The 22345-nt window shown below is 50.0% G+C and overlaps 2 protein-coding genes across 2 annotated transcripts in view; one reads left to right on the top strand and one right to left on the bottom strand.

Moving 5' to 3' along the window:
* The window catches only part of Exoc3 (exocyst complex component 3), a 22380-nt gene extending 19121 nt beyond the window's left edge, over positions 1-3259 (top strand). The window contains exons 6-8 of the mRNA XM_045139391.1: positions 303-464; positions 1614-1741; positions 2846-3259. Of these exons, the coding sequence (XP_044995326.1) occupies positions 303-464; positions 1614-1741; positions 2846-3023 (468 nt within the window). The 3' untranslated portion in view covers positions 3024-3259. The remainder of the gene's footprint in view (positions 1-302; positions 465-1613; positions 1742-2845) is intronic.
* Positions 3260-6078: 2819 nt separating this feature from the next.
* Positions 6079-21613, bottom strand: Ropn1l (rhophilin associated tail protein 1 like). The gene is made up of 5 exons (XM_004670627.2): positions 21385-21613; positions 11893-12016; positions 9588-9749; positions 6924-7099; positions 6079-6398 (listed from the first exon to the last, which is right to left on the bottom strand). Exons 1-5 carry the CDS (start codon positions 21513-21515, stop codon positions 6335-6337), a joined length of 657 nt encoding a protein of 218 aa, XP_004670684.1. The 5' UTR covers positions 21516-21613; the 3' UTR covers positions 6079-6334.
* Positions 21614-22345: the final 732 nt, after the last annotated feature.

Here is a 22345-nt window from a genome sequence, read left to right as displayed (position 1 = left end):
CCCCCTCTCCCTCCCCCTGCCTCCCTCTCCCTCTCCCTGCCTCCCTCTCCCTCTCCCTGCCTTCCTCTCCCTGCCCCCCTCTTCCTCTCCCTGCCCCTGCCTCCCTCTCCCTCTCTCTCCCTCCCCCCCTTCCCCTCTGCCTCCCTCCCACTCCGCATCCCTCCCCCCTCCCCCTGCCTCTCCTTCCACCTCTCCCCCTCTTCCTCCTCTCTCTCTTGCTGTCTCTCCTCCCTCTACCTCTACAAAATGTGTCTGTCTGTCTCTCTGCAATGTAACTCCTCTGTCTGTTCTGGCGCCCGCAGCGCATGACGGCCGAGGCGCACCGGCGCGTGGCCGTGGAGTACCTGCGCGCCGTCATGCAGAAGCGCATCTGCTTCCGCAGCGCCGAGGAGCGCAAGGAGGGCGCCGAGAAGATGGTGCGCGAGGCCGAGCAGCTCCGCTTCCTCTTCCGCAAGCTGGCGTCGGTGAGTGCCGGCCCTTGCCTGCAAAGCCTGAGCCCGCAGGCTTGATTCCCCAGGACCCACGTGAGCCAGATGCACAAGGGGGCGCACGCATCTGGAGGCCCTGGTGCACCTATTCTCATTCTCTAATGAGTAAATAACAATAAGTCAGAAAAAAAAAGGGGGGGGGACTGGAGAGATGGCTTAGCAGTTAAGGCATTTGCCTGCAAAGCCGGAGGACCCAGGCTAGCCAGATGCACATGGTGGCCCACCCATCTAGAGTTATTTGCAGTGGCTGGAGGTCCTGGTGTGCCCATTCTCATTCTAATAAGTAAATGAAAACAAATCGGGGGGGGGGGGGGCGAAGGACTAGAGGGATGGCTTAGCAGTTAAGGCATTTGCCTGCAAAGCCAATGACCCAGGTTCAATTCCCCAGGGCCCACGTTAGCCAGCTGCACAAGGGGGCACATGCATTTGGAGTTCATTTGGTTGGAGGCCTTGATATGCCCATTCTCTCTTTCCCTCCCCATTTCTCTGTCAAATAAGAGTAAAATATCGTTAAGCCGGGGTGTGGTGGCGTCCGCCTTTAATCCTAGCCCTTGGGAGGCAGAGGTAGGAGGATCACTGTGAGTTGGAGGCCACCTTGAGACCACATCGTGAATTCTAGGTCAGCCAGAGCTTGAGTGAGACCCTACCTCAAAAATACATATTTAAAAACAAAAAGCCTGAATTTCCAACCCTAGCACTCAGGAGGCAGAGGTAAGAGGACCGCTGTGACTTGGAGGCCACCCTGAGACTCCATAGTGAATTCCAGGTCAGCCTGGGCTAGAGCGAGACCCTACCTCGAAAAACCAAAAACAAGGAAGGAAGAAGGGAAGGGACAGGGGAGGGAGAAGAAAACTGAATTTCCACAAGAGGCTCATCTTCTGGAGCAGGCCCCATAGTTCCTGGCGATGTTCCACAAGTGGCTTTGTGACATGAAGCACCTTTTTGTCCCTCTGTCCTCATCCATCCTTAGGTAACATGCCGCCCAGTGACATGGTCCAGGGCGAGGTATGACCCCAGTCCCTTCGTCCCTCACTGAAGGTGCTCACGTGAAGAGCATTGTACCCAGCTCGAGCAGGGGGGGCCCGGGAGCGGAGGGTTGCCCCCTCAGCTGGTGCTGTTTTGCAGGGAGTCGGTGAAGACACAGAAGGTCACTGCGACACCATCATCGCCGTGGCCGAAGTCATCAAGCTCACGGACCCTTCTCTGCTCTACCTAGAAGTCTCGACTCTGGTCAGCAGATACCCAGACATCAGGTAAGGGGCACTCGGCAGGCCTCTCCTGCTGCCCGTAGGAAGAGCGGTAGGTAGCAAGGACGTGGTGCTCTAGGGGTACCAGCTGGGTGTGAGGATGAAGGTGCCTGGGTATGTGGGGGTGAGGACGCAGCAGGGAGGCATCTGGGCAGTGCCCTGGGCTCAGCCCTTCCTAGGGCTTGCCAGACCCCGGTGAAACTCGCACAGCTCTCTGGGGGCCAGCCCCCTGTGTGGGTGGGAGCGCGAAGGCAAGTCTCTCTACATCGTGCAAGAGGTGTGGAGCATGGCACTTGTATAGGGAGGGGAGCTGTTGTCATCAGCTCCTCCTTGCTGGGACGAACTTCCAAGCAGACAGAGTTCATGGGAGGAACAGGTTTATCTCAAGTTTGCAGATCACAGGAAGTTCCGTGAGTGGGGCAAGAAAGTGGCTCCCTGGTAGAGATAGCCGAGGGAAGACCACCCAACAGGTAGTGTGCGCTGCTCTCCACAGCTCTGGCTGGAATCAGATCCACCCCTGAACATCACCTGTGGGCCGGATCCCAGGAACCGGGCCCACCATGGGAACCCCCATGTCCCATGTGGCCAGGACTAACCTGCACATGTGTGTGCTCAGGGTTAGGCTGGGGAAGGGTTCTCTGTTCCATGTCCACGGCCAAGGTCAGCCCCCAACCACTGCTGTGGTTAGGAGAGCCAGGGTCACCCCTTAAGGGTCACCCTTTCCTAGTTAGGAGTTTTTTTAAAAATATTTAACGTTACTTACTTGAGAGGGAGAGAGAGAATGGGCGCACCAGGGCCTCCAGCTCCTACAAAGGAACTCCAGACGCATGCGCCACCTTGTGCATCTGGCTAACGTGGCCCCTGGGTTCTTTGGCTTTGCAAGTGAGTGTCTTAACCACTGAGCCATCTCTCCAGCCTCAAGCGTGCTAATCTTAAAAACAAACCCGAGCCACAGCTGGGGTTAGAGAAGAAGAAAATCGGGCTTCTCTCCTTCGGGAGGCAGAGCGCGGTCTTCCATGGCTGGCAGTGTCGACCCCGTAGGCGTCAGGCGCGGAGTGTGCGCGGGCCAGGGCAGGGCAGGGCAGGTACCAGCTGACGTGTCTCCCACAGAGATGACCACATCGGTGCCCTGCTGGCGGTGCGAGGAGACGCCAGCCGGGACATGAAGCAGACCATCATGGAGACGCTGGAGCAGGGGCCCACCCAAGCCAGCCCCAACTATGTGCCCATCTTCAAGGAGATCGCTGTGCCCAGTTTGAACGTGAACATGGCCAAGCTCCTCAAGTGACCCCGCCCTGGGTTTGTGTACACATGCGTGCGCACGTGAGTGAGACCTGGCGTTCCCGTCCTCAGAGGCATATGTACTAAACCAAAACTCTTTCTCGGGGCTGGAGCCACAGCTCAGCAGTTAGGGCGCTTGCCTGCAAAGCCTATGGCCCCAGGTTCGATTCCCCAGGACCCACGAAACCCAGATGCACAAGGTGGCACATGTGGCTGGAGTTCACTTAGTGGGTAGAGGCCCTGGCACACCCATTCTGTTTGCCCCCCACAAATAAATATTTAAAAAAAAAAAAAAAACCTCGTTCTGCAAATGCCCATTAGATGCTGTCAGTTGCCCGGGCCTGTCCTTTCTGGAGAGGTGATGGGGGGCTTCTCGCCCTCTTCCTGAAGGTGCTGAGTGAGGGGCTTCTCGGCCGGGAACCCCGCGCGGAGCCTTGTCTTGGTGGGAAAGCGCGATGAGTGGCCCGTGCTTGCTGCTGCTTGGGTCTCGCTTTGCCTGGCGAGCGCACGTTGGACCTCTGCCCCCCAGTTCAGGGCAGGACCACTAGGCAGCTTCTGGTTTCTAGCCGCAGGGCTCTGAGGGCTGGTGACGGAGCCATGCCCAGCCACTATGGGAGACCATCTCTTCCGCTGACCCGAGAGCAGTCTGGAGTAGTTAGTTCCTGGGACCATCCCGATGCCCCTAACAGAAGAACTCGCCCGCTGAGCCAGTAAGTAGAACTCCCAGGTTGGCGCCTCCGGGCAGGACACAGCAGTCTCAGGAATGTCGATGTGGGAAAAGCATAGGCAAAAAATAAGTCCCTCAGGGGTTGGGGATTTAGCTCAGCGAATGAGCGCTTGCCTAGCGAGGGTAAGGCCCTGGGTTTGATCCTCAGCACCCCGGGGGAGCGGGAGGATCACAAAATAATGAGTACCTGAAACATGTTTCAAGACCCATATATCGTGTTGGCCATTCGGTATCACCTCCGGGGTGGTAGCATTTCGCTCTTTAAGATCTTTGGCTAATTGTGGCCAGAATCGGCAGTGAGCGGGCGCTGTGTCTCACAGACACCACATGGTCAGTAAAGGGCAGCCTGCATGCCTGGCACGCCATGGCACGAGGAGAGATGTCACCTGGGTTCCCTGTTCATGCACACAGTTGTTCCCCCATCCTTGCTCCTGGTGACTCCCCAAGTCAGGTAGGCCGTCAAGGGCCTTGCAGGGGGCGCAGGGGGAGTGTGTGCAGCAAAGCTGTGTTTTCTTTCTGCCTGTGAGATGCTAGGGCTGCATTCTGCTTTTGTTGTGTCCTTGCAGGGAGGGCGTGAAAAGAGTGCAGAGAGCCCTTAAAAATTTTTTATGGCATTTTAAAAATTGTTTTATTTATTTACTTATGTGTTTATTTGAGAGAGAGAAAGAGGTGTGGTGGCGCACGCCTTTCATCCCAGCACTCGGGAGGCAGAGGTAGGAGGATCGCCGTGAGTTTGAGGCCACCAAGAGACTCCATAGGGAATTCCAGGTCAGCCTGAGCTAGAGGGAGACCTTACCTCAAAAAAAAAAAAAAAAAAAAAGAGGTAAGTAGAGAATGGGCATACTGGAGCCTCCAGCCACTGCACGCAAACTCCAGATGCATGCAGCACCTGTGTCCTGGCCTATGTGGGTCCTCAGACAAGTGCTCTAACCATGTAGCTATCTCTCCTGCACATGTCTCTTCCTGCTCCCAACTCACTGCTGCAAAATCTCAGGTGTCATTTCTCCTTGCCCCCATGCCTTGAGGCACTACAGCTGAAAAAGAATATTTAAAATCAGTAAAAACTTTGATAAGTTTTAAGGCAACTGAAAGTCCTGTCCCTAGTGTAATAGGCAGTTTAGATCAAAAACCAACGAGAGGGCTGAGTGGTTAAGGCGCTTGCCTGAGACTCCTGTGCCAGTGACACAAGTGCAGTGCCACCGTGCCCATGTGCCTGGCATTCCTTCATGGAGGCTGAAAGGCCCTGGTGCACCCATTCACTCTCTGCATCTTTCTCTCAAAAAAAAACCTTGGGCTGGAGTATTAGTGCAGCAGTTAAGGCACATGCCTGCAAAGCTTTAAGGAGCTGGGTTCAATTCCCCAGGATCCTCCTTGTGCATCTGGTGTTCATTTGCAAGTGGCTAGAGACCGTGGCGCATACATTCTCTCAGTCTATCTTTCTCTTTCAAAGAAAACATTTTTTAAAAACACACCTTGAGCTGGGTATGGTGGCGCATGTCTTTAATCCCAGCACCTGGGAGGCAGAGGTAGGAGGATCGCTGTGAGTTCGAGACCACCCTGAGACTACACAGTAAATTCCAGGTCAGCCTGGGCTAGAGTGAGACCCTACCTCAAAAAAACAAACAAACAAAAAAATACACCTTGAGGCTACGTGCGGTGGCATATCTCTTTAATCGCAGCACGCAACAGGCAGAGGTGGGAAAATGCCATCTTGGGCTAGATAGAGTTCTAGGTCAGCCTGGAATACAGTGAGATCCTGCCTCCCTCAAAAGAAAAAAAAAAAAAAAAAACAAAAACCCTGCACCTTGGGGCTGGGGAGATGGCTTGAGACGCCCTGATTCAATTCCCCAGGACCCATGTACAGCTGGGCACGGCCGTGCATCTGTAACCCCAGTTCTGTGAGGAGCAGAGACGGGCAGACTGCTGGAGCTTGTGAACGAACGCCACAGCTCCCACTGAGACACTCCACCTCCAGTGAGAGCAAAGAAGCAGATCTGCACGTGCATGTGTATAGGCCACGCACATGTTCACACACACATGTACACACCTAGTATACATGCAAGAAAATGTACTTTCCCTTCCCAATGCAAGGAACTAAACATTTTTGGACTCCTAACTTTCAGTTTTTGCAATTCTTTGGATACTGGTAACGTTATTTGTTTGCTTATTAGTTGTTTGGTTTTCGAGGTAGGACTTCACTCTAGCCCAGGCTGACCTAGAATTCACTAAGTATTCTCAGGGTGGCCTTGAACTCACGGCTATCCTCCTACCTTGGCCTCCCGAGTGCTGGGATTAAAGGAGTGCGTGTGCCACCATGTCTGGCAAGAATAATTTTTAAACTTCCTCTCCCCCCCCCCCCCCGAACAGAGGATTTCCCTAACAAGAGCTGGCGTACTTCTGTGATCTTGTCACACTTGGGGTCTTTATAAGGCTTGGTGAGCAGCGGAAATGGAAGAACTCACACATTCATGTGATCAGCGACAAGCTGTATTGGGTGCCAAGGTCTCACAAGCACTATTTTTATTTTGACAATAAAATGAGTTCTTCCCTTTATTAATGTCTATCTATTCAGAGTTCTCTCTTCAAGTTTTCTAATATGCCCTTCTTGGAATGTAGAAGTCTGAAAGCCCTATCAGTCCAGTGTGTTTGGAGTCTCTGAAACAAAGACAGATGGAGACACGATCAGAAATTCTCAGAGCATATTTAACCCAGTTTTTATAAAATGACATAATTAGGAAGGTAAGTTACCTCAAGAACCAGTTTTTCGTGAGGTACTCACTATCTCCTACCAAGAAAAGTAAACCATTCCACCGGGCGTGGTGGTGCACGCCTTGGATCCCAGCACTCGGGAGGCAGAGGTAGGAGGATTGCCAAGAGTTTGAGGCCACCCTGAGACTACAGAGTGAATTCCAGGTCAGCCTGGGCTAGAGTGAGACCCTACCTTGAATCGAAAAAACCAAAAAGCTTTTTCCTAGTGACATTATCTCCCTCAAAAGGCTAAGCAGGGGCCGGAGGGATGGGTTGGACATTAAGATGTAGGGCTACAAAGCCAAAGGACCCAGGTTCGATTCCCCAGGGCCCACAATGGCCAGATGCCCAAGGGTGCGCACCCATTCTTTCACTCTGTCAAATGAATAAATAAAAGTGGGGCACGGACCGCCCGGGGACCAGTGCACCTACATGGTCTCCTTTAAGGCGGCAAGGTAGGACTCCGTCTCCGCCGAGTGGACCTCTGGGTCCAGGCTGGCCAAGTAGTTGTAGACGTAGGAAAAAGTCTCGAATGGGATCCGGGCAGGGCCCCCCTCGGGGTCGGTGGTCAGGATCTCGCACAGGTGCTTCATGGCGGTGTTCAGGGACTGCAGGGAGGAGGGGGGACAGGACACAGTCACTCGGCTTCACGGCAGCACAGCCAACATCCCAGCTACGAACCAGGAGGAAAGCCGGGCTGGCTGGCGCACGCCTTTAGTCCCAGCACTCGGCAGGCAGAGGGAGGACGACTGCCCTGAGCTCGAGGCCACCCTGAGACTACACTTAGTGAGACCCTACCTTGAGAACCCAAAAAATAAAATTTAAAAAAAAAAAAAAAAGGTGAAGAGACACTTTCATAACATAAAAACAGAAGGTTTTAAGATGCAACTGTCCAGAAAATACGTTTACATACTTGCTATCAATTTTCTATTGAACAATTTTAAGTACATTTTATATAATTTTCTTTAAAATATGTTTATTAACTTTATTTGAGAAAGAGGGTGGGCACACCAGGGCCTCTAGCCACTGCAAACAAACTCCAGACGCATGCAACCATCTTGTGCATCTGGCTTATGGGGGGAAATTGAACTGGGGTTCTTTGACTTTGCAGGCAACCATGTCTGCTAAACCATGTCTGGAGCCCAGGCTGACCTGGAATTCACTGTGTAGTCTCTCAGGGTAGCCTCAAACTCACGTTGATCCTCCTCCATCTGCCTCCTGGGTGCTGGGATTAAAGGTGTGCACCACCACACCAGGTACATTGAAAGTGTTTTTATTTTTTTTTTGAGGGATTGGTTTCCAGGTAGGGTCTCACTCTGGCCCAAACTGACCTAAAATTCATTAAGTAATCCCAGGCTGGCCTCAAACGCACCGCAATGCTCTGATCTCTGAGCAGGGGCCGCGGGGTGGCCTGGCCCCACTTGCTGCTCTCCCACAGCTTCCTGATTGCAATGGCCTCAATTCTACTTCATGCACTTGCCACTCTCCCTTCCCTACAACAAAATTTCCCCTCAAAACTGAACCCACAACTGGAGAGATGGCTTAGCGGTTAAGGCGCTTGCCTGCAAAGCCAAAGGCAACAAGTTCAATTCTCCAGGACCCATGTAAACCAGATGCACAAGGGGCACATGCATCTGGAGTCCATATATAGTGGCTGCCTCTTCCCCTCTCTCTAAAATAAAATATATATGTTTTAAGCCCCGCGTGGTGGCACACGCCTTTTTTTTTTTTGGTGGTTTTTCATGGTATGGTCTCACTCTAGCCCAGGCTGACCTGGAATTCACCTTGTAGTCTCAGGGTGGCCTCAAACTCACGGCGATCCTCCTACCTCTGCCTCCCCAGTGCTGGGATTAAAGGCATGAGCCGCCACGCCCGGCTTTTCTCCTGGTTAAAACATATATATTTTATTTTAGTGAGAGGGGAAGAGGCAGATAGAGAGGATGGGTGGGCCAAAGCCTCCAGCCACTGCAAATGAGCTCCACACACGTGTATCATCGGGCATATGTGGGTACTGGGGAATCAAACCTGGGTCCTTAGGCTTCACAGGCAAGCACCTTAACCACTAAGCTATCCCTCCAGCCCTGCTTTTGATCTACTTTAAATAATAGTTTTATTCAGCTGGGCGTGGTGGCGCACGCCTTTCATCCCAGCACTCGGGAGGCAGAGGTAGGAGGATCGCCGTGAGTTTGAGGCCTCCCTGAGACTACATGGTGAATTCCAGGTCAGCCTGGGCTAGTGTGAGACCTTATCTCAAAAAAAAAAAAAAAAATGGCTGGAGAGATAGCTTAGTGGGTTAAGGCATTTGCCTGCAAAATCAAAGAATCCACGTTAGCCAGATGCACAAGGTGGCACACATGTCTGGAGTTTGTTTGCAGTGGCTAGAGACCCTGGCACGCCCATTCTCTCCTCCCTCTCTGTCCTTAAATAAATAAATATAAAAAAAAATTTTAGAGCTGGGCGTGGTGGCGCACGCCTTTAATCCCAGCACTTGGGAGGCAGAGGTAGGAGGATCCCTGTGAGTTCAAGGCCACCCTGAGACTACATAGTGAATTCCAGGTCAGCCTGGGCTAGAGTGAAACCATACCATGAAAAACCAAAAAAAAAAAAAAAAAAAAATTTAGGGGGGAGGGAGGATATTACCATGGGGTATTTTTTTCCCTTTTTATTTATTTATTTATTTATTTTAATTTTTATTAACATTTTCCATGATTATAAAATATATCCCTTGGTAATTCCCTCCCTCCCCACCCCCACACTTTCCCATTTGAAATTCCATTCTCCATCATATTACCTCACCATGGGGTATTTTTTATGATCATGGAAGTTAAAAAAATTAAAAATGAAAAAAAGAATTGATTAGGAGCATAAAAAAGTTTAGTCATTGATGCTTTCTCTATACTGTTAAATATCTGTTAAACTGAGTTCATAGTATAAATGAAAGCCTGAAAAAATGTCATAGGTCTGGGGAGGGCCAATGAGATCTTCCAGGAGAGAGTTACTAATCAAAATGTTTCCTTTGGCTACTGAAACCCAAACCATTTTAAGTCAGGCATATAGTTACACAGAGCTATTAATAGGATGTTTATAGGTACATACCCCACCAAGGGTGCTACATCCAAGGGCTAAAAACTTCATCCACTCAATTTTGTCAGTGCATGGGTCCAGTTTGACGAGAGCTCTGAATTTTTCTACTGGTAGGCACAAGTTTTTCCACTTTTTCTCGAGGTCTTGCAATTCCACAAATTCCTTGTGTCTAAACTGTTTAGAAAACACAAGGTTACACAATGCCTGCATGCCTGTGAAACAACAGGGTGCCCGTCAGGACTCTGCACCCACAGCCTGGCCCCCATACAGCCAACCTGAACTCTATTGTGTGACAGCAGAGGATGGGTCCGTGCTAGGAACAGAGGGCAGGGAGGGAACAGCGAGCTAGCCATCAGACATACTTAAAAATTGAGAAAATAGAGCAATTAAGGCACTTGCTTGCAAAGCCAGAGAACCAGGTTTGAGTCACCAGGATTCACGTAAGCCAGATGCACATGCATTTGGAGTTCGTTTGCAGTAGCCGAAGGCCCTGACATGCCCATGCTGTGTCTGCCTCTTTCTAATAACAATACAATTTAATGAGCCAGGTGCGCTGGTGCACGCCTTTAATCCCAGCACTTGGGAGGCAGAGGCGGGAGGATCACCCTTAGACTACATAGTGAATTCCAGGTCAGCCGGTCAGCCTGTCAGCCTGGGCTAGAGTGAGATCCTATCTGAGAAACAAAGCATTTGAGAAAATAGTGACACGCAGTCACATTATGGGCTCATGAGGCGACTGTGCAAGTTCTGGGTGTGTGATCCCCGAACATCTGTCTCAAATACTTGGCAATACGTGCTTGTAAGCCCAGCATGCACCTGGCTGAGGGCAGGCAGGAGCGTTACCTCAAGTTTAAGGCTAGCCAGGTCTCTACAGTGAGGTCCTTGTCGTCAAACAAGACAAGACAAAAATTAAATGTGAGCTGGGCATGGTGGCACACACCTTTAATCCCAGCACTCGGGAGGCAGAGGTAGGAGGATCGTCGTGAGTTCGAGGCCAGCCTGAGACTCCATAGTGAATTCCAGGTCAGCCTGAGCTAGAGTGAGACCCTACCTCGAAAAACCAAAAAAAAAAAAAAAAATCCTTTTCCACAATTGTTTTTATAAATTAATACCTCATTTACTTAATTCCAGGTCAGCCTGAGCTAGAGCGAAACTCTACCTTGTGAATAGAGCAGCAATAACCATGGTTGTGCAAGTAGCTCTAATGTATGCAGATCCTTAGGATCTATGCCTAGGAGTGGTATAGCTGGGTCACATGGTAAGTCTGTTTTGAGCTGTTTTGTCTCAAGAACCTCCTACATTGATTTCCATAACAGCTGTACCAGACTACATTCCCGCCCCCCCCCCCCAAAAAAAAGCATTGTTAAGCCGGGCGTGGTGGCACACGCCTTTATTCCCAGCACTCGGGAGGCAGAGGTAGCAGGATTGCCATGAGTTTGAGGCCACCCTGAGATTACATAGGGAATTCCAGGTCAGCCTGAGCTAGAGTGAGACCCTGCCTCAAAAACACAAAAACAAAACTAAAAAATAACAAATGCAAGCATTTAATAATCTAGTCATCTAAATAGGGCAATTATTAAATAGGCAAAATCAAAACTGCAAACCAGTGGGTTCTTTGTGATGTTGCCAACAATGTATGACCGTAGTCTTCTGGTAGCACTCAGCGAGAAAAACCAGTGAGCAGCTGTACCCCAGCTTTTCCCAAGCTTCCTCCACCTCCGCTCAGCGCTCATTATTTCCCAGAACAAATGGAACCTATTTTGAGAGTTCCGTGTCCCCTGCACAGAATCACAGTGCTGCAAAATGCACATAATGGGGACAAAAGTCACCAGCCAGGTATGGTGGTGTGATAGAAAAGAAGCTAAAGGTTGAAGTGAGCTGGGCGGGGTGGCGCACACCTTTAATGCCAGCACTCGGGGAGACAGAGGTAGGAAGAAGACCACCATGAGTTCGAGGCCACCCTGAGACTACATGGTGAATTCCAGCTCAACCTTGGCGAGTGTGAAACCCTACCTCAAAAACAAAAACCGAAACAAAACAAAAAAGACCCAAGGTCCTAATACCAGCGTCATTTGTCATTTTTAGCAATATGATCTCATCGGTATGAATGCTAAACCTCCCAAGAACACCACGTTTTCTCCTAACATCTCTCTCAACGTGAGGGCTCCTGGGTCAGGCACGACGGGGTCGCCCACTGGCCGCAGCTCTCAGGAGGAGAGCAGAAGGCGGCAGCCACTGTCAGCCCCCTGGGCAGACAGATACGCCCGCCCCGAGGGGCGCAGTGCTGACAGCCAGGAGAAGACAAACGGGCACGTACCTGTTTGTGCAGGACTTTCAGGAGTCCCTGGGTCAGGCCTGTGTCAGTTTTCTGTGTGGCCACAGGCATTTCAATTCTGTCCTTTACAGGAAGTGGATCTCCGTTAGACAGAGCTGAAAAATACCTGGTAAGAAGAGACACCCCTCTGAAGCCCATCAACACACAAGCAGCACCCCGAGGCAGGCAGTGTTTGAGGGCCCTTAACCACCACCACACACTCGGGGATTATAGGGTGGCTCTGAATGCCTCTAGCTTAGGTCCTGGGATCTCTGCTGAGCAGTCCCCTCTGACCCTCACTGGGGGCCCTGGCTTCTCGGACTGCAAAGTGGGCAAACTGATCCCCACTCGGAGCTCCCAGGAGTGAGTGACAGAGGGCTCAAGGGAACACAATTTTAAAACAGCTCCCCAGGGGCCGCAATGGTGGCTCCACAGCTAGGGTACTTGCATATGAAGCTCGCCAGTACCTGGCCCCTGCCCCCGTTCACGTAAGCCATGTTCAGAAAGTGGTGTAAAAATATCTGGAGGTCATTCATGGCAGCAAGGGGACCTGGCAGTCCCACCCCACACACGCGCAAATAATTTTTATTTTTTAGAGAGCATAAGAGAATCGGTGCACCAGGGCCTCAGCCACTGCAATCAAACTCCAGACATTTGCACCACCTACTGGGCGTGTGCGACCTTGCGCTTGCCTCACCTTTGTGCATCTGGCTTATGTGGGATCTGGAGACTTTAACATGGGTCCTTAGGCTTCGCAGGCAAACGCCTTAACCACTAAGCCATTTCTCCAGCCCACAAATAATTTGTTTTTAAAGAAAGGAGGAAGCCAGGCGTGATGGCGCACACCTTTTAAACCCAGCACTTGGGAGGCAGAGGTAGGAGGATCAACATGAATTCGAGGCCACCCTGAGACTACATAGTGAATTCCAGGTCAGTATGGACCAGAGTGAAACCCTACCTCGAAAAGACAGACAGACAGAAGATCTGTGAAGCGTGCAATTCTCATCAGGCCAGGCTCCCTCCCGTGGAGTGCCCCTGGAATGTGGACCAAGAGAGGGAAGAAGCCAGGCCCCGTAGGCCCAGAGTCCAGCGCCATTCTAGTCCATCTACCTCTGACATCGTGGGTTTGCTTTTCCCCTTTCTTAGCTCTGCTGCTTTCCTACGTGCAGAACATTAAACACCTCTGCATATTCACCTGAAGGCAACTCAGGCACATAAAGGCAGTCAAGTACACTTTCCTCCTTGTTAGTATTTTGCCCCTGGTTTGTGCCTTCCTGGGAAACTGAGGATGCTGCTGAAGTTGGAGGCAATAGGAGGCAAAGGAACATTTTGGGGCAAGTCAAGAGGTGGTCTACACCAGGCTCAGGCGTGTGAAGACAGGGGCGTCTGCAAAACTACTACAATGGGGTTGTGGTCAGGAAAATGGAAACTAAATCATGCACCAGGGCAAAAGGTATGGATAATGAGAAACCTCCTGAACATGTTAACAGGTCACTGTGGATAAGTCAATACTGACTTGATAAAAATGTGCCTTTTGGGCTAGAGAAATGGCTTAGCAGTTAAGGGGCTTGCCGGCAAAGCCAAAGGACCCCGGCTCGATTCCCCAGGACCCCTGTAAGCCAGATGCACAAAGGGGCACGTGTGTCTGGAGTTCACTTGCAGTGGCTGGAGGCCCTGGAGTACCGTTTTCTTTCTCTCTCTAAATAATAAAAAAATATTTAAAAAATATTTTTATTTATTTGAGAGAGAGAGGAGGGATGGGGGAGAGAAAATGGGTGCACCAGAGCCTCCAGCCGCTGCAAGTGAACTCCAGACGCACGTGCCCCTTTGTGCATCTGGCTTACAGGGGTTCTGGGGAATCGAGCCGGGGTCCTTTGGCTTTGCAGGCAAGCCCCTTAATTGCTAAGCCATTTTTTCCAGCCCCCAAATAAAATATGTTTAAAAAAGAAAAAGAGGGCTGGAGAGATGATTTGGAAGTTAAGGTGTTTGCCTACAAAGACAAAGGATCCCGGTTTGATTCGCCAGGACCCATGTAAGCCAGATGCACAAGGTGACATATGCACCTGGAGTTCATTTGCAGTAGATGGAGGCACTGGTACTCCCATATTCTCTCTCTCTTCCTCTCTCTCCAGCTTTCTCAAATAAAAAAAACAATTTTGTGCAATGAAAATAAGGCGGGGGGTATCACCATACCTGATTCTAAGCTGTATTACAAAGTCATAGTAACATAAACAGCATGGTACTGGCACAAAGACAGACATGTAGATCAATGGAACAGAATAGAGGACTCAGACGTTAATCCAGGCAGCTATAGCCACCTGATTTTCGACCAAAGTGCCAAAAATATTCACTGAAGAAAACACAGTCTCTTTAACAAGTGGTACTGGAAAAACTGTATCTGTGTAGAGGATGAAAATAGATCCTTGTCTCTCTCCATGCACAAGAATCAAGTCCAAATGGATCAGGGACCATTCAGCAGACCTGAAATTCTGAAACTGTTTTAGAAAACAGTAGGGGAACTCCTTCAACATATTGACATAGGAAATGACTTTGTAAATGTAACCCCAGTTGCGCAGGACATGAAACCACTAATCAACCACTGGGATCTCATGAAATTACCAAGCTTTTGTACAGCAAAGGACACTGAATAGGGCAAAGAGACAACCTACAGAATGGGAGGAAATCTTTTCCAGCTATCCATCTGACAGAGGATTAATATCCAGAATATACAAAGAACTCAAACTAAACAATAAGAAATCAAATTAAAAAATAGGCTATAGCCAGCTGGGTATGGTGGCATACACCTTTAATCCCAGCACTCAGGAGGCCGAGGTAGGAGGATCGCCATGAGTTCGAGGCCACCCTGAGAGTACCTAGTGAACTCCAGGTCAGCCTGAGCTAGAGTGAGACCCTACTTCAAAAAAAAAAAAGGGGGGGGGACTATGGATCTAAATAGAGAGGTCTCAAAAGAAGAAATACTGATGCCATATAAATGTCTGAAAAATGTTCTGCATCCTTAGGCATCAGGGAAATACAAATTAAAACTACTTTGAGATTCCATCTCACTCCTGTCAGAATGGCTATCCTCAAGAAAACAAATGACAATAAATGTTGGCAAGGATGTGGATAAAGAGGAACCCTTCTATACTGTTGGTGGGAATGTAGTCTGGTACAGCCATTATGGAAATCTATGTAGGAGGTTCTTGAGACAAGACAGCTCAAAATAGACTTACCATGTAACCCGGCTCTACCACTCCTAGGCATAGATCCTAAGGACTCTTCTGCATACATTAGGGCTACTTGCACAACCATGGTTATTGCTGCTCTATTCACAAGGTAGAGTTTCGCTCTAGCTCAGGCTGACCTGGAATTCACTATGTAGTCTCAGGGTGGCCTCCAACTCACTGCAATCTTCTTCTTCTGCCTCCCGTGTGCTAGGATTAAAAGAAGTGTGCCACCATGCCCAGGTGTGTGTGTGTGGGGGGTGGTCTCCTGGTCAGAAGGGTTCTGTAGAGAGTAGAAAAAGTTTAATCCTAAAACCATTGGCACTGGCTGTTAAATCCCAGTGCCAGAGCTGGGTTTCCCCCCCTCTCCCATTCCCAGTCAGGTCCCCAAAACAATGCAGGCCATTGCCAAAGCACTGTTATACTTTATTGCTGGAGACACCAAGGTTGTGGTCACAGGACATTAAGAGATCACACAGGAACTCAGAAGAAAGCCACTTCCATGCTAGCTAGCCCTCATAGTGCTGGGAAGTGCTATTCCAGCTGCTGGGGGGATAAACAGCCATCAAACAGTATGAACAAGCAAGGGACCCTGCAAGGTACAAAATCAACCAGCCACTCAAGATATACACACCTGTGAATAATGGCACAGCCTGTGCAGGTAAATCAACAGCTCTGACTTGTTTTGAGGCTCAGTGAGGGAGAATGCGTATCTGGTACTGAGGACCAAGCCATAATCCAAAAGGGACCGTAGAGAAGCTCCCATGGGTCTTTGGCTAAAAAGAGTGGCTACAGCAATCAAAAGTCTCCTAGCTGGGCATGGTGGTGCACACCTTTAATCCCAGCACTCAGGAGGCAGAGGTAGGAGGATTGCCATGAGTTCGAGGCCACCCTGAGACTATATAGTTAATTCCAGGTCAGCCTGGACCAGAGTGAGACCCTACCTTGAAAAAGAAAAAAAAAAAAAGTCTCCTAAATAACTATGCTTATCCCCTTTAATCCATGCTGTTTTCATGCTTGGGAGACTCTAATTTTTAAAATAAAATTTTTTTAAAATTTTTTATTTATTTATTTGAGAGCGACAGACACAGAGAGAAAGACAGGTAGAGGGAGAGAGAGAGAATGGGCGCACCAGGGCTTCCAGCCTCTGCAAATGAACTCCAGATGCGTGTGCCCCCTTGTGCATCTGGCTAAAGTGGGACCTGGGGAACTGAGCCTCGAACCGGGGTCCTTAGGCTTCACAGGCAAGCGCTTAACCGCTAAGCCATCTCTCCAGCCCTTTAAAAGAAATTTTTTGAGAGAGAGAGAAAAAAAAAACTGGTGTGCTAGGGCCTCAGCCACTACAATTGACCTACACATGATTGCGCCACCTAGTGGGCACGTGCCACCTTGTGCTTGCCTCACCTTTGTGCATCCCACTGATGTGGAGAGTTGAACCTGGGTCCTTAGGCTTTGCAGTCAAGCATATTAGCCGCTAAGACATCTCTCCAGTCCTGGGTTTTATTTTTTAATATTTTATTTGTTTATTGTTTATCTGACAGTGACAGAGAAAGAGGCAGAAATATAGAGAATGGGCACACCAGTGCCTCCAGCCACTGCAAATGAACTCCAGATGCATGTGCCCCTTTGTGCATCTGGCTAACGTGGGTCCTGGGAAATCGAGCCTTGAACCGGGGTTCTTAGGCTTCACAGGCAAGCACTTAACCGCTAAGCCATCTCTCCAGCTCCAATATTTTATTTACTTATTAGAGAGAGAGAAAATGACACACCAGGGCCTCCAGCCACTGCAAACTCCAGACATATGTGCGACCTTGGGCATCTGACTTATGTGGGTACTGGGGCATTGAACCTGGGTCCATAGACTTTGCAGGCAAGTGCCTTAACTGTAAAGCCATCTCTCCAGCCCTGTGGGTTGGTTGGTTGTTTGCTTGCTTCCCCCCCTCCCCCCCCCCGCAATGGATGACAGCAAAAACCAGGGAGAACCAAAACCCATCAATATGACAAGAAAAGATAGTCGACTGTCTAATAGTTGATAGCCACCTTCATCAATTCTGCCAGGGCTCAGGAGACACTGCAGAGGAAGTGATGGTTTAAACATGAGCCCTGCTCTCCCCACTAGCCTGACAACCAGCTCCAGGAAGATGGTGCTCCAGGAAGATGGTGATAGACACTGAAGACACTCAAAACCCATCAGAGCCGAAATTCAGAGGTGGCAGAGACCTCAACACTAAAGTAGACTTATAACGTGCCTGCCAAGGTTCCGGGAAGATTGCTGAGAAGGGGTTGAAAGATTCACAAGGTGGGAAGGAGTAGCCTGAGGCATTGTCCCCCCCACCACCTCCAGCCCACCTTGAGACTGACATTCGTGACTGCATTCGTGACCCCATGGTGAATACCAATAACCCCACTGAGGAGGGGCTGGGGAGACGGGATGTAAGAGGAAAACACGAAGGGAATAGGACTAACATGTGATAGGTTCATACAGTCAAGTCCATCATTAATAATTAAAACAGCTGGGCATGGTAGCACAGCATTCAGGAGGCAGAGGTAGGAGGATTGCCGTGAGTTCGAGGCCACCCTGAGACTACATAGTGAATTCCAGGTCACTTGGGGCTAGAGCAACACCCTACCTCGAAAGTCAAACAAAAATAAAGGAAAGCTTTCCTAGAAATTAAAAAGATGTTAGGGGCTGGAGAGATGGCTTAGCGGTTAAGCGCTTGCCTGCGAAGCCAAAAGACCCAGGTTCGATTCCCCAGGACCCACGTTAGCCAGATGCACAAGGGGGCGCACGTGTCTGGAGTTTGTTTGCAATGGCTGGAGGCCCTGGCTCGCCCATTCTCTCTCTTTCTCTCTCCCTCTTTCTCTCTTTCTCTGTCACTCTCAAATAAATAAATAAAGTAAAATATTAAAAAAAAAAAAAAAGATGTTAAGGCTTCCAAGGCCTGTCAGCCAGTAGCTAGTGTACCATGATTATTTGTTCCTGGAAAGGGCTGGTGTGCTCGCTTGCAGCAGCACTGGGATGGGTTGATCTGGTGGGACTTGAACCGCTGGAGTTCTGGGTCTAAGTGTATCATTCTGGAACAATTCTTGACCGGGAAGGAAAAGACGGCTCAAATATTCCACCTCGTAAAAGCAAACTTCATATGGGGCTGGAGAGATGGCTCAGTTGTCAAGGTGCTTGCCTGCAATGCCTAACAGACCTGGTTTTGATTCCCCAGTACCCACGTAAAATCAGATGCACAAAGTGGCACATACAACTGGAGTTCATTGATAGTGGCTATAGACCTGGTGCACTCAATCATATTCTCTCTCTCCTGGCAAAGAAATAAATAAATCCTCTTGGGGGAGGGGTTCAAGGTAGGGTCTAAGGCTGGCCTTGAACTCATGGCAATCCTACCTCTGCATCCTGAGTGCTGGGATTAAAGGACTGCGCCACCACACCCGGCTAAAATATTTTCTTAAAGTTCAATTTCATAATTAAAAGTATGATAATGTCAGGTGGTGACGCACACCTTTAATCCCAGCAGTCAGGACGCAGAAGTAGGATTGCTTTGAGTTCGAGGCCACCCTGAGACTGCACAGTGAATTCCAGGTCAGCCTGAGCTACAGAGAGACCCTACCTCAGAAAACCAAAAACTAATAAAACTAATAAATAAGCAAACAAATAATGTTACCAGTATCCAAAGATTGGCAAAAACTGAAAGTTAGGAGTCCAAAAATGTTTAGTTTCTTGCTGGGTAGTGCAAGGTACATTTTCTTGCATGTATACTAGGTGTGTACATGTGTGTGTGAACGTGCGTGGCCTATACACATGCATGTGCAGATCTGCTTCTTTGCTCTCACTGGAGGTGGAGTGTCTCAGTGGGAGCTGTGGCGTTCGTTCACAAGCTCCAGCAGTCTGCCCGTCTCTGCTCCCCACAGAACTGGGGTTACAGATGCACGGCCGTGCCCAGCTGTACACGGGTCCTGGGGAATCAAATCAGGGGGTCTCAAGCCCGTGGAGGCTCTCATGCCATCTCCCCAGCCCCCAAGTGGCAGGGTTTTGGTTTTGTTTTTGTTTTTGTTTTTTTTGAGGGAGGCAGGATCTCACTGCCCAAGATGACATCGAACTCACAGCCATTTTCCCACCTCTGCCTGTTGCGTGCTGCGATTGAAGAGATATGCCACCACACCTAGCTTCAAGGTGTATTTTTAAAAAATATTTTCTTTGAATGAAAGAGAAAGAGACTGAGAGAATGTATGTACCAGGGTCTGTAGCCACTTGCAAATGAACACCAGATGCACAAGGTGGATCCTGGGGAATTGAACCCCGCTCCTTAAGCTTTGTAGGCATGTGCCTTAACCCTACCTCTAAAAACCAAAATAAGTAGATAATAATAATAATAATAGTGTAATTAAAAAAACTAAGTCAGTGCATAAACTTTTGGCTCAGTGAAACTGGTTTGTAAGCTTCAGTGTTGCAAGTGGTCGTGTGAATAAACACCACCCAGTAGATTCAGGAGTTTATTAAAACTTCTGGGCATGTGAGGGCCTGCTTCCACTGCAAATAAACTCCAGATGCATGTGCCACTTTGTGCATCTGTGTGGTGGTTTGATTCAGGTGTCCCCCATAAACTTAAGTGTTCTGAATGCTAGGTTCCCAGATGATAAGAGATATGGGCACTAACATCTCCTGGAGGTGTTGTATCGCTGGAGGGCTTAAGGGTATTAAGCCAGCTTCTCCATGCTTGTTTAGTTCTCTGCTGTTGCTATTGCGCACCTGATGTTGGCCAAGAGGTGATGTCCACCTTCTGCTCATGCCATCGTTTTGCCCTGCCATCGTGGAGCTTCTCCTCAAGCCTGTAAACCAAAATAAACCTCCCCCCCCCCCACCGCTCAAAAAAAAAAAAAAAAAAAAACTTGGATTCAAGCCACCTGGTTGGAGGAGTTGTCACTGGCTGTTCCAGCCCTAAGGTGTGGGGGTGGGTTTAATATTACAATTTAAAGATGTGCAAAGGGCCTGGAGTTCCTGAAGTGTGTTCTGTGGTGTGCTTTTAGTTCGTCTCTCTCTCTGCCTGGTCCTTTTAAGAGGGGGCCAACTAAATAAAAATAAACAACATATATATATATATATATAAAATTAGGGCTGGAGAGATGGCTTAGCGGTTAAGCACTTGCCTGTGAAGCCTAAGGACCCCGGTTGGAGGCTCGGTTCCCCAGGACCCACGTTAGCCAGATGCACAAGGGGGCGCACGCGTCTGGAGTTCGATTGCAGTGGCTGGAGGCCCTGGCGCGCCCATTCTCTCTCTCTCTCTGCCTCATGCTCTCAAATAAATAAAAATAAACAAAAAATATTAAGAGAGGGCCAAATTCTGCCATTATAGAACTTCCCCAGGATGTGTAAGCTTGTAGTATCCCTTCCTCCACAACTGTGCCTGGTTTGGAAGTTCACCCCAGGGAACCTGACATTCTCTCTTACAGCCCCACAACACCATAAAACCAGAGGTTTTATTATTTTTTAATTTTTTAAAATATTTTATTAGCTCGGCGTGGTGGCGCACACACTTAATCCCAGCACTGGGGAGGCAGAGGGAGGACGACTGTCATGAGTTCAAGGCCACCCGGAGTCTACAAAGTACATTCCAGGTCAGCCTGGGCTGCAGTGAGAGACAACCTCAAAAAACCTATACATACATACATACATATATATATATGACGTGGGACCACACCTGTATATATATACGGATATACAGTGTATATATATACATATATGCATATATATATACATATATATACAAATATATACTGTGTATTTATATACATATATAAATATACATGTATGTATATACACACCCACACACACACACACATATATATACACGTATGTGTGTAGATATTTATGTTTATATTTATAATTTATTCATTTGAGAGAAAGAGGCAGAGAGGGAGACACACACACAGAATGGGCGTACCAGGGCCTCCAGACGCGTGCGCCACCTTGTGCATCTGGCTTACGTGGGTCCTGGGGAATCGAACCGGGACCCTTTGGCGTCACAGGCAAACACCTTAACCGCTAAGCCATGTGTCCAGCCCTACTTATACATATTTAACTAATATATATATATTTAACTAATATATTAACTTTAGAGAGGGACAGATAGAGAATGGGCACACTGGAGCCCGCAGTCCTCCGCGAATGAACTCCAGACGCATGCGCCACCTTGTGCAGCAGTCTTATGTGAGACCTGGGGAGTCGATCCCGGGTCCTGGAGCGGCACGGCAGGCCCCTTACCCCGCGGACCACAGCAGCACGTCGGCGGGCTGCGTGCGGATGGCCGCCTTGGTGAACTGCTTCAGGATGTCGGGCAGCTCCGGGGGGATGTGGATCTGCTGAGCGCAGAACATGACGGGGGGCAGCGGCATGGCTGTGGGCGCTCCGACACGACAGCACACGACTCTCACGGCCCGCGGGACGAGCGGGAGGCCGCGCTGCTCCTCCGGGACACTGAGCGCCAACCGCCCGGGGCCTACTGCGGCATCGCGGTATCCAGGCAACCGCGACGCGCACGCGCGGCCCAGGCACACACACCTCCGCGCCCGCAGCTACTGTGGCGTCGCGGTATCCAGGCAACCGTGCGGGGCCACGCCCACCCAAGCCGCGCAGGCGCGCGCGCACACACATACCGCCCGGCGGCTGCTGGGCCTCCCGCAATACGCACGCGCGGCCCCGCCCACCTGAGACTACAGTATCTTGGCAACCACAATACGCATGCGCGGCCAGCCCACCTGAGACGCTCGCAAGCGACTACAGTATCTTGACAACCACAATACACATGCGCAGCCCCGCCCACCAGAGACGCACGCGTGCGACCACACCTTGCAGCTACTGAGACGCAGTATCTTGGCAACCGCAATACGCATGCGCAGCCCCGCCCACCAGAGACGCACGCGTGCGACCACGCCTTGCAGCTACTGCGACGCAGTATCTTGGCAACCGCAATACGCATGCGCGGCCCCGCCCACCTGAGCAGCGGCTACGGCGTCAGCAAGAGTCAGACAGCCCCAACGCGCACGCGCGCCGCGCAGCTACAGCGGCGTCGCAGTATCTAGGCAACCGCAACGGGCCCGCGGGGCCCGCCCACCCAAGCCGCGCACGCGCACTCAGCTCGGTTGGGATGGGGGGGTTTCCCCCGCGTCCCCGCAGCCACTGTGACGTCGCAGTATCCAGGCAACCGTGACGTGCCAGGAGCCCC

Source organism: Jaculus jaculus, chromosome 21, assembly GCF_020740685.1.
Source record: "Jaculus jaculus isolate mJacJac1 chromosome 21, mJacJac1.mat.Y.cur, whole genome shotgun sequence".
In the NCBI taxonomy this organism is placed as follows: domain Eukaryota; kingdom Metazoa; phylum Chordata; class Mammalia; order Rodentia; family Dipodidae; genus Jaculus; species Jaculus jaculus.
Note: the sequence above shows the minus strand (reverse complement) of the source record. Positions and strands in the feature narration are given on the sequence as shown.

What these genes read in the sequence shown, in the direction of transcription:
- Ropn1l (XM_004670627.2), bottom strand. Translation starts at nt 21,515, where the DNA reads ATGCCGCTGCCCCCCGTCATGTTCTGCGCTCAGCAGATCCACATCCCC. An exon ending in GTGCTGCTGTGGTCCGCGGG is followed by an intron (nt 12,017 to 21,384) that starts GTAAGGGGCCTG and finishes TCTTCTTACCAG; the next exon opens with GTATTTTTCAGCTCTGTCTA. An exon ending in GCCGCCTTAAAGGAGACCAT is followed by an intron (nt 6,399 to 6,923) that starts GTAGGTGCACTG and finishes TCTTTGTTTCAG; the next exon opens with AGACTCCAAACACACTGGAC.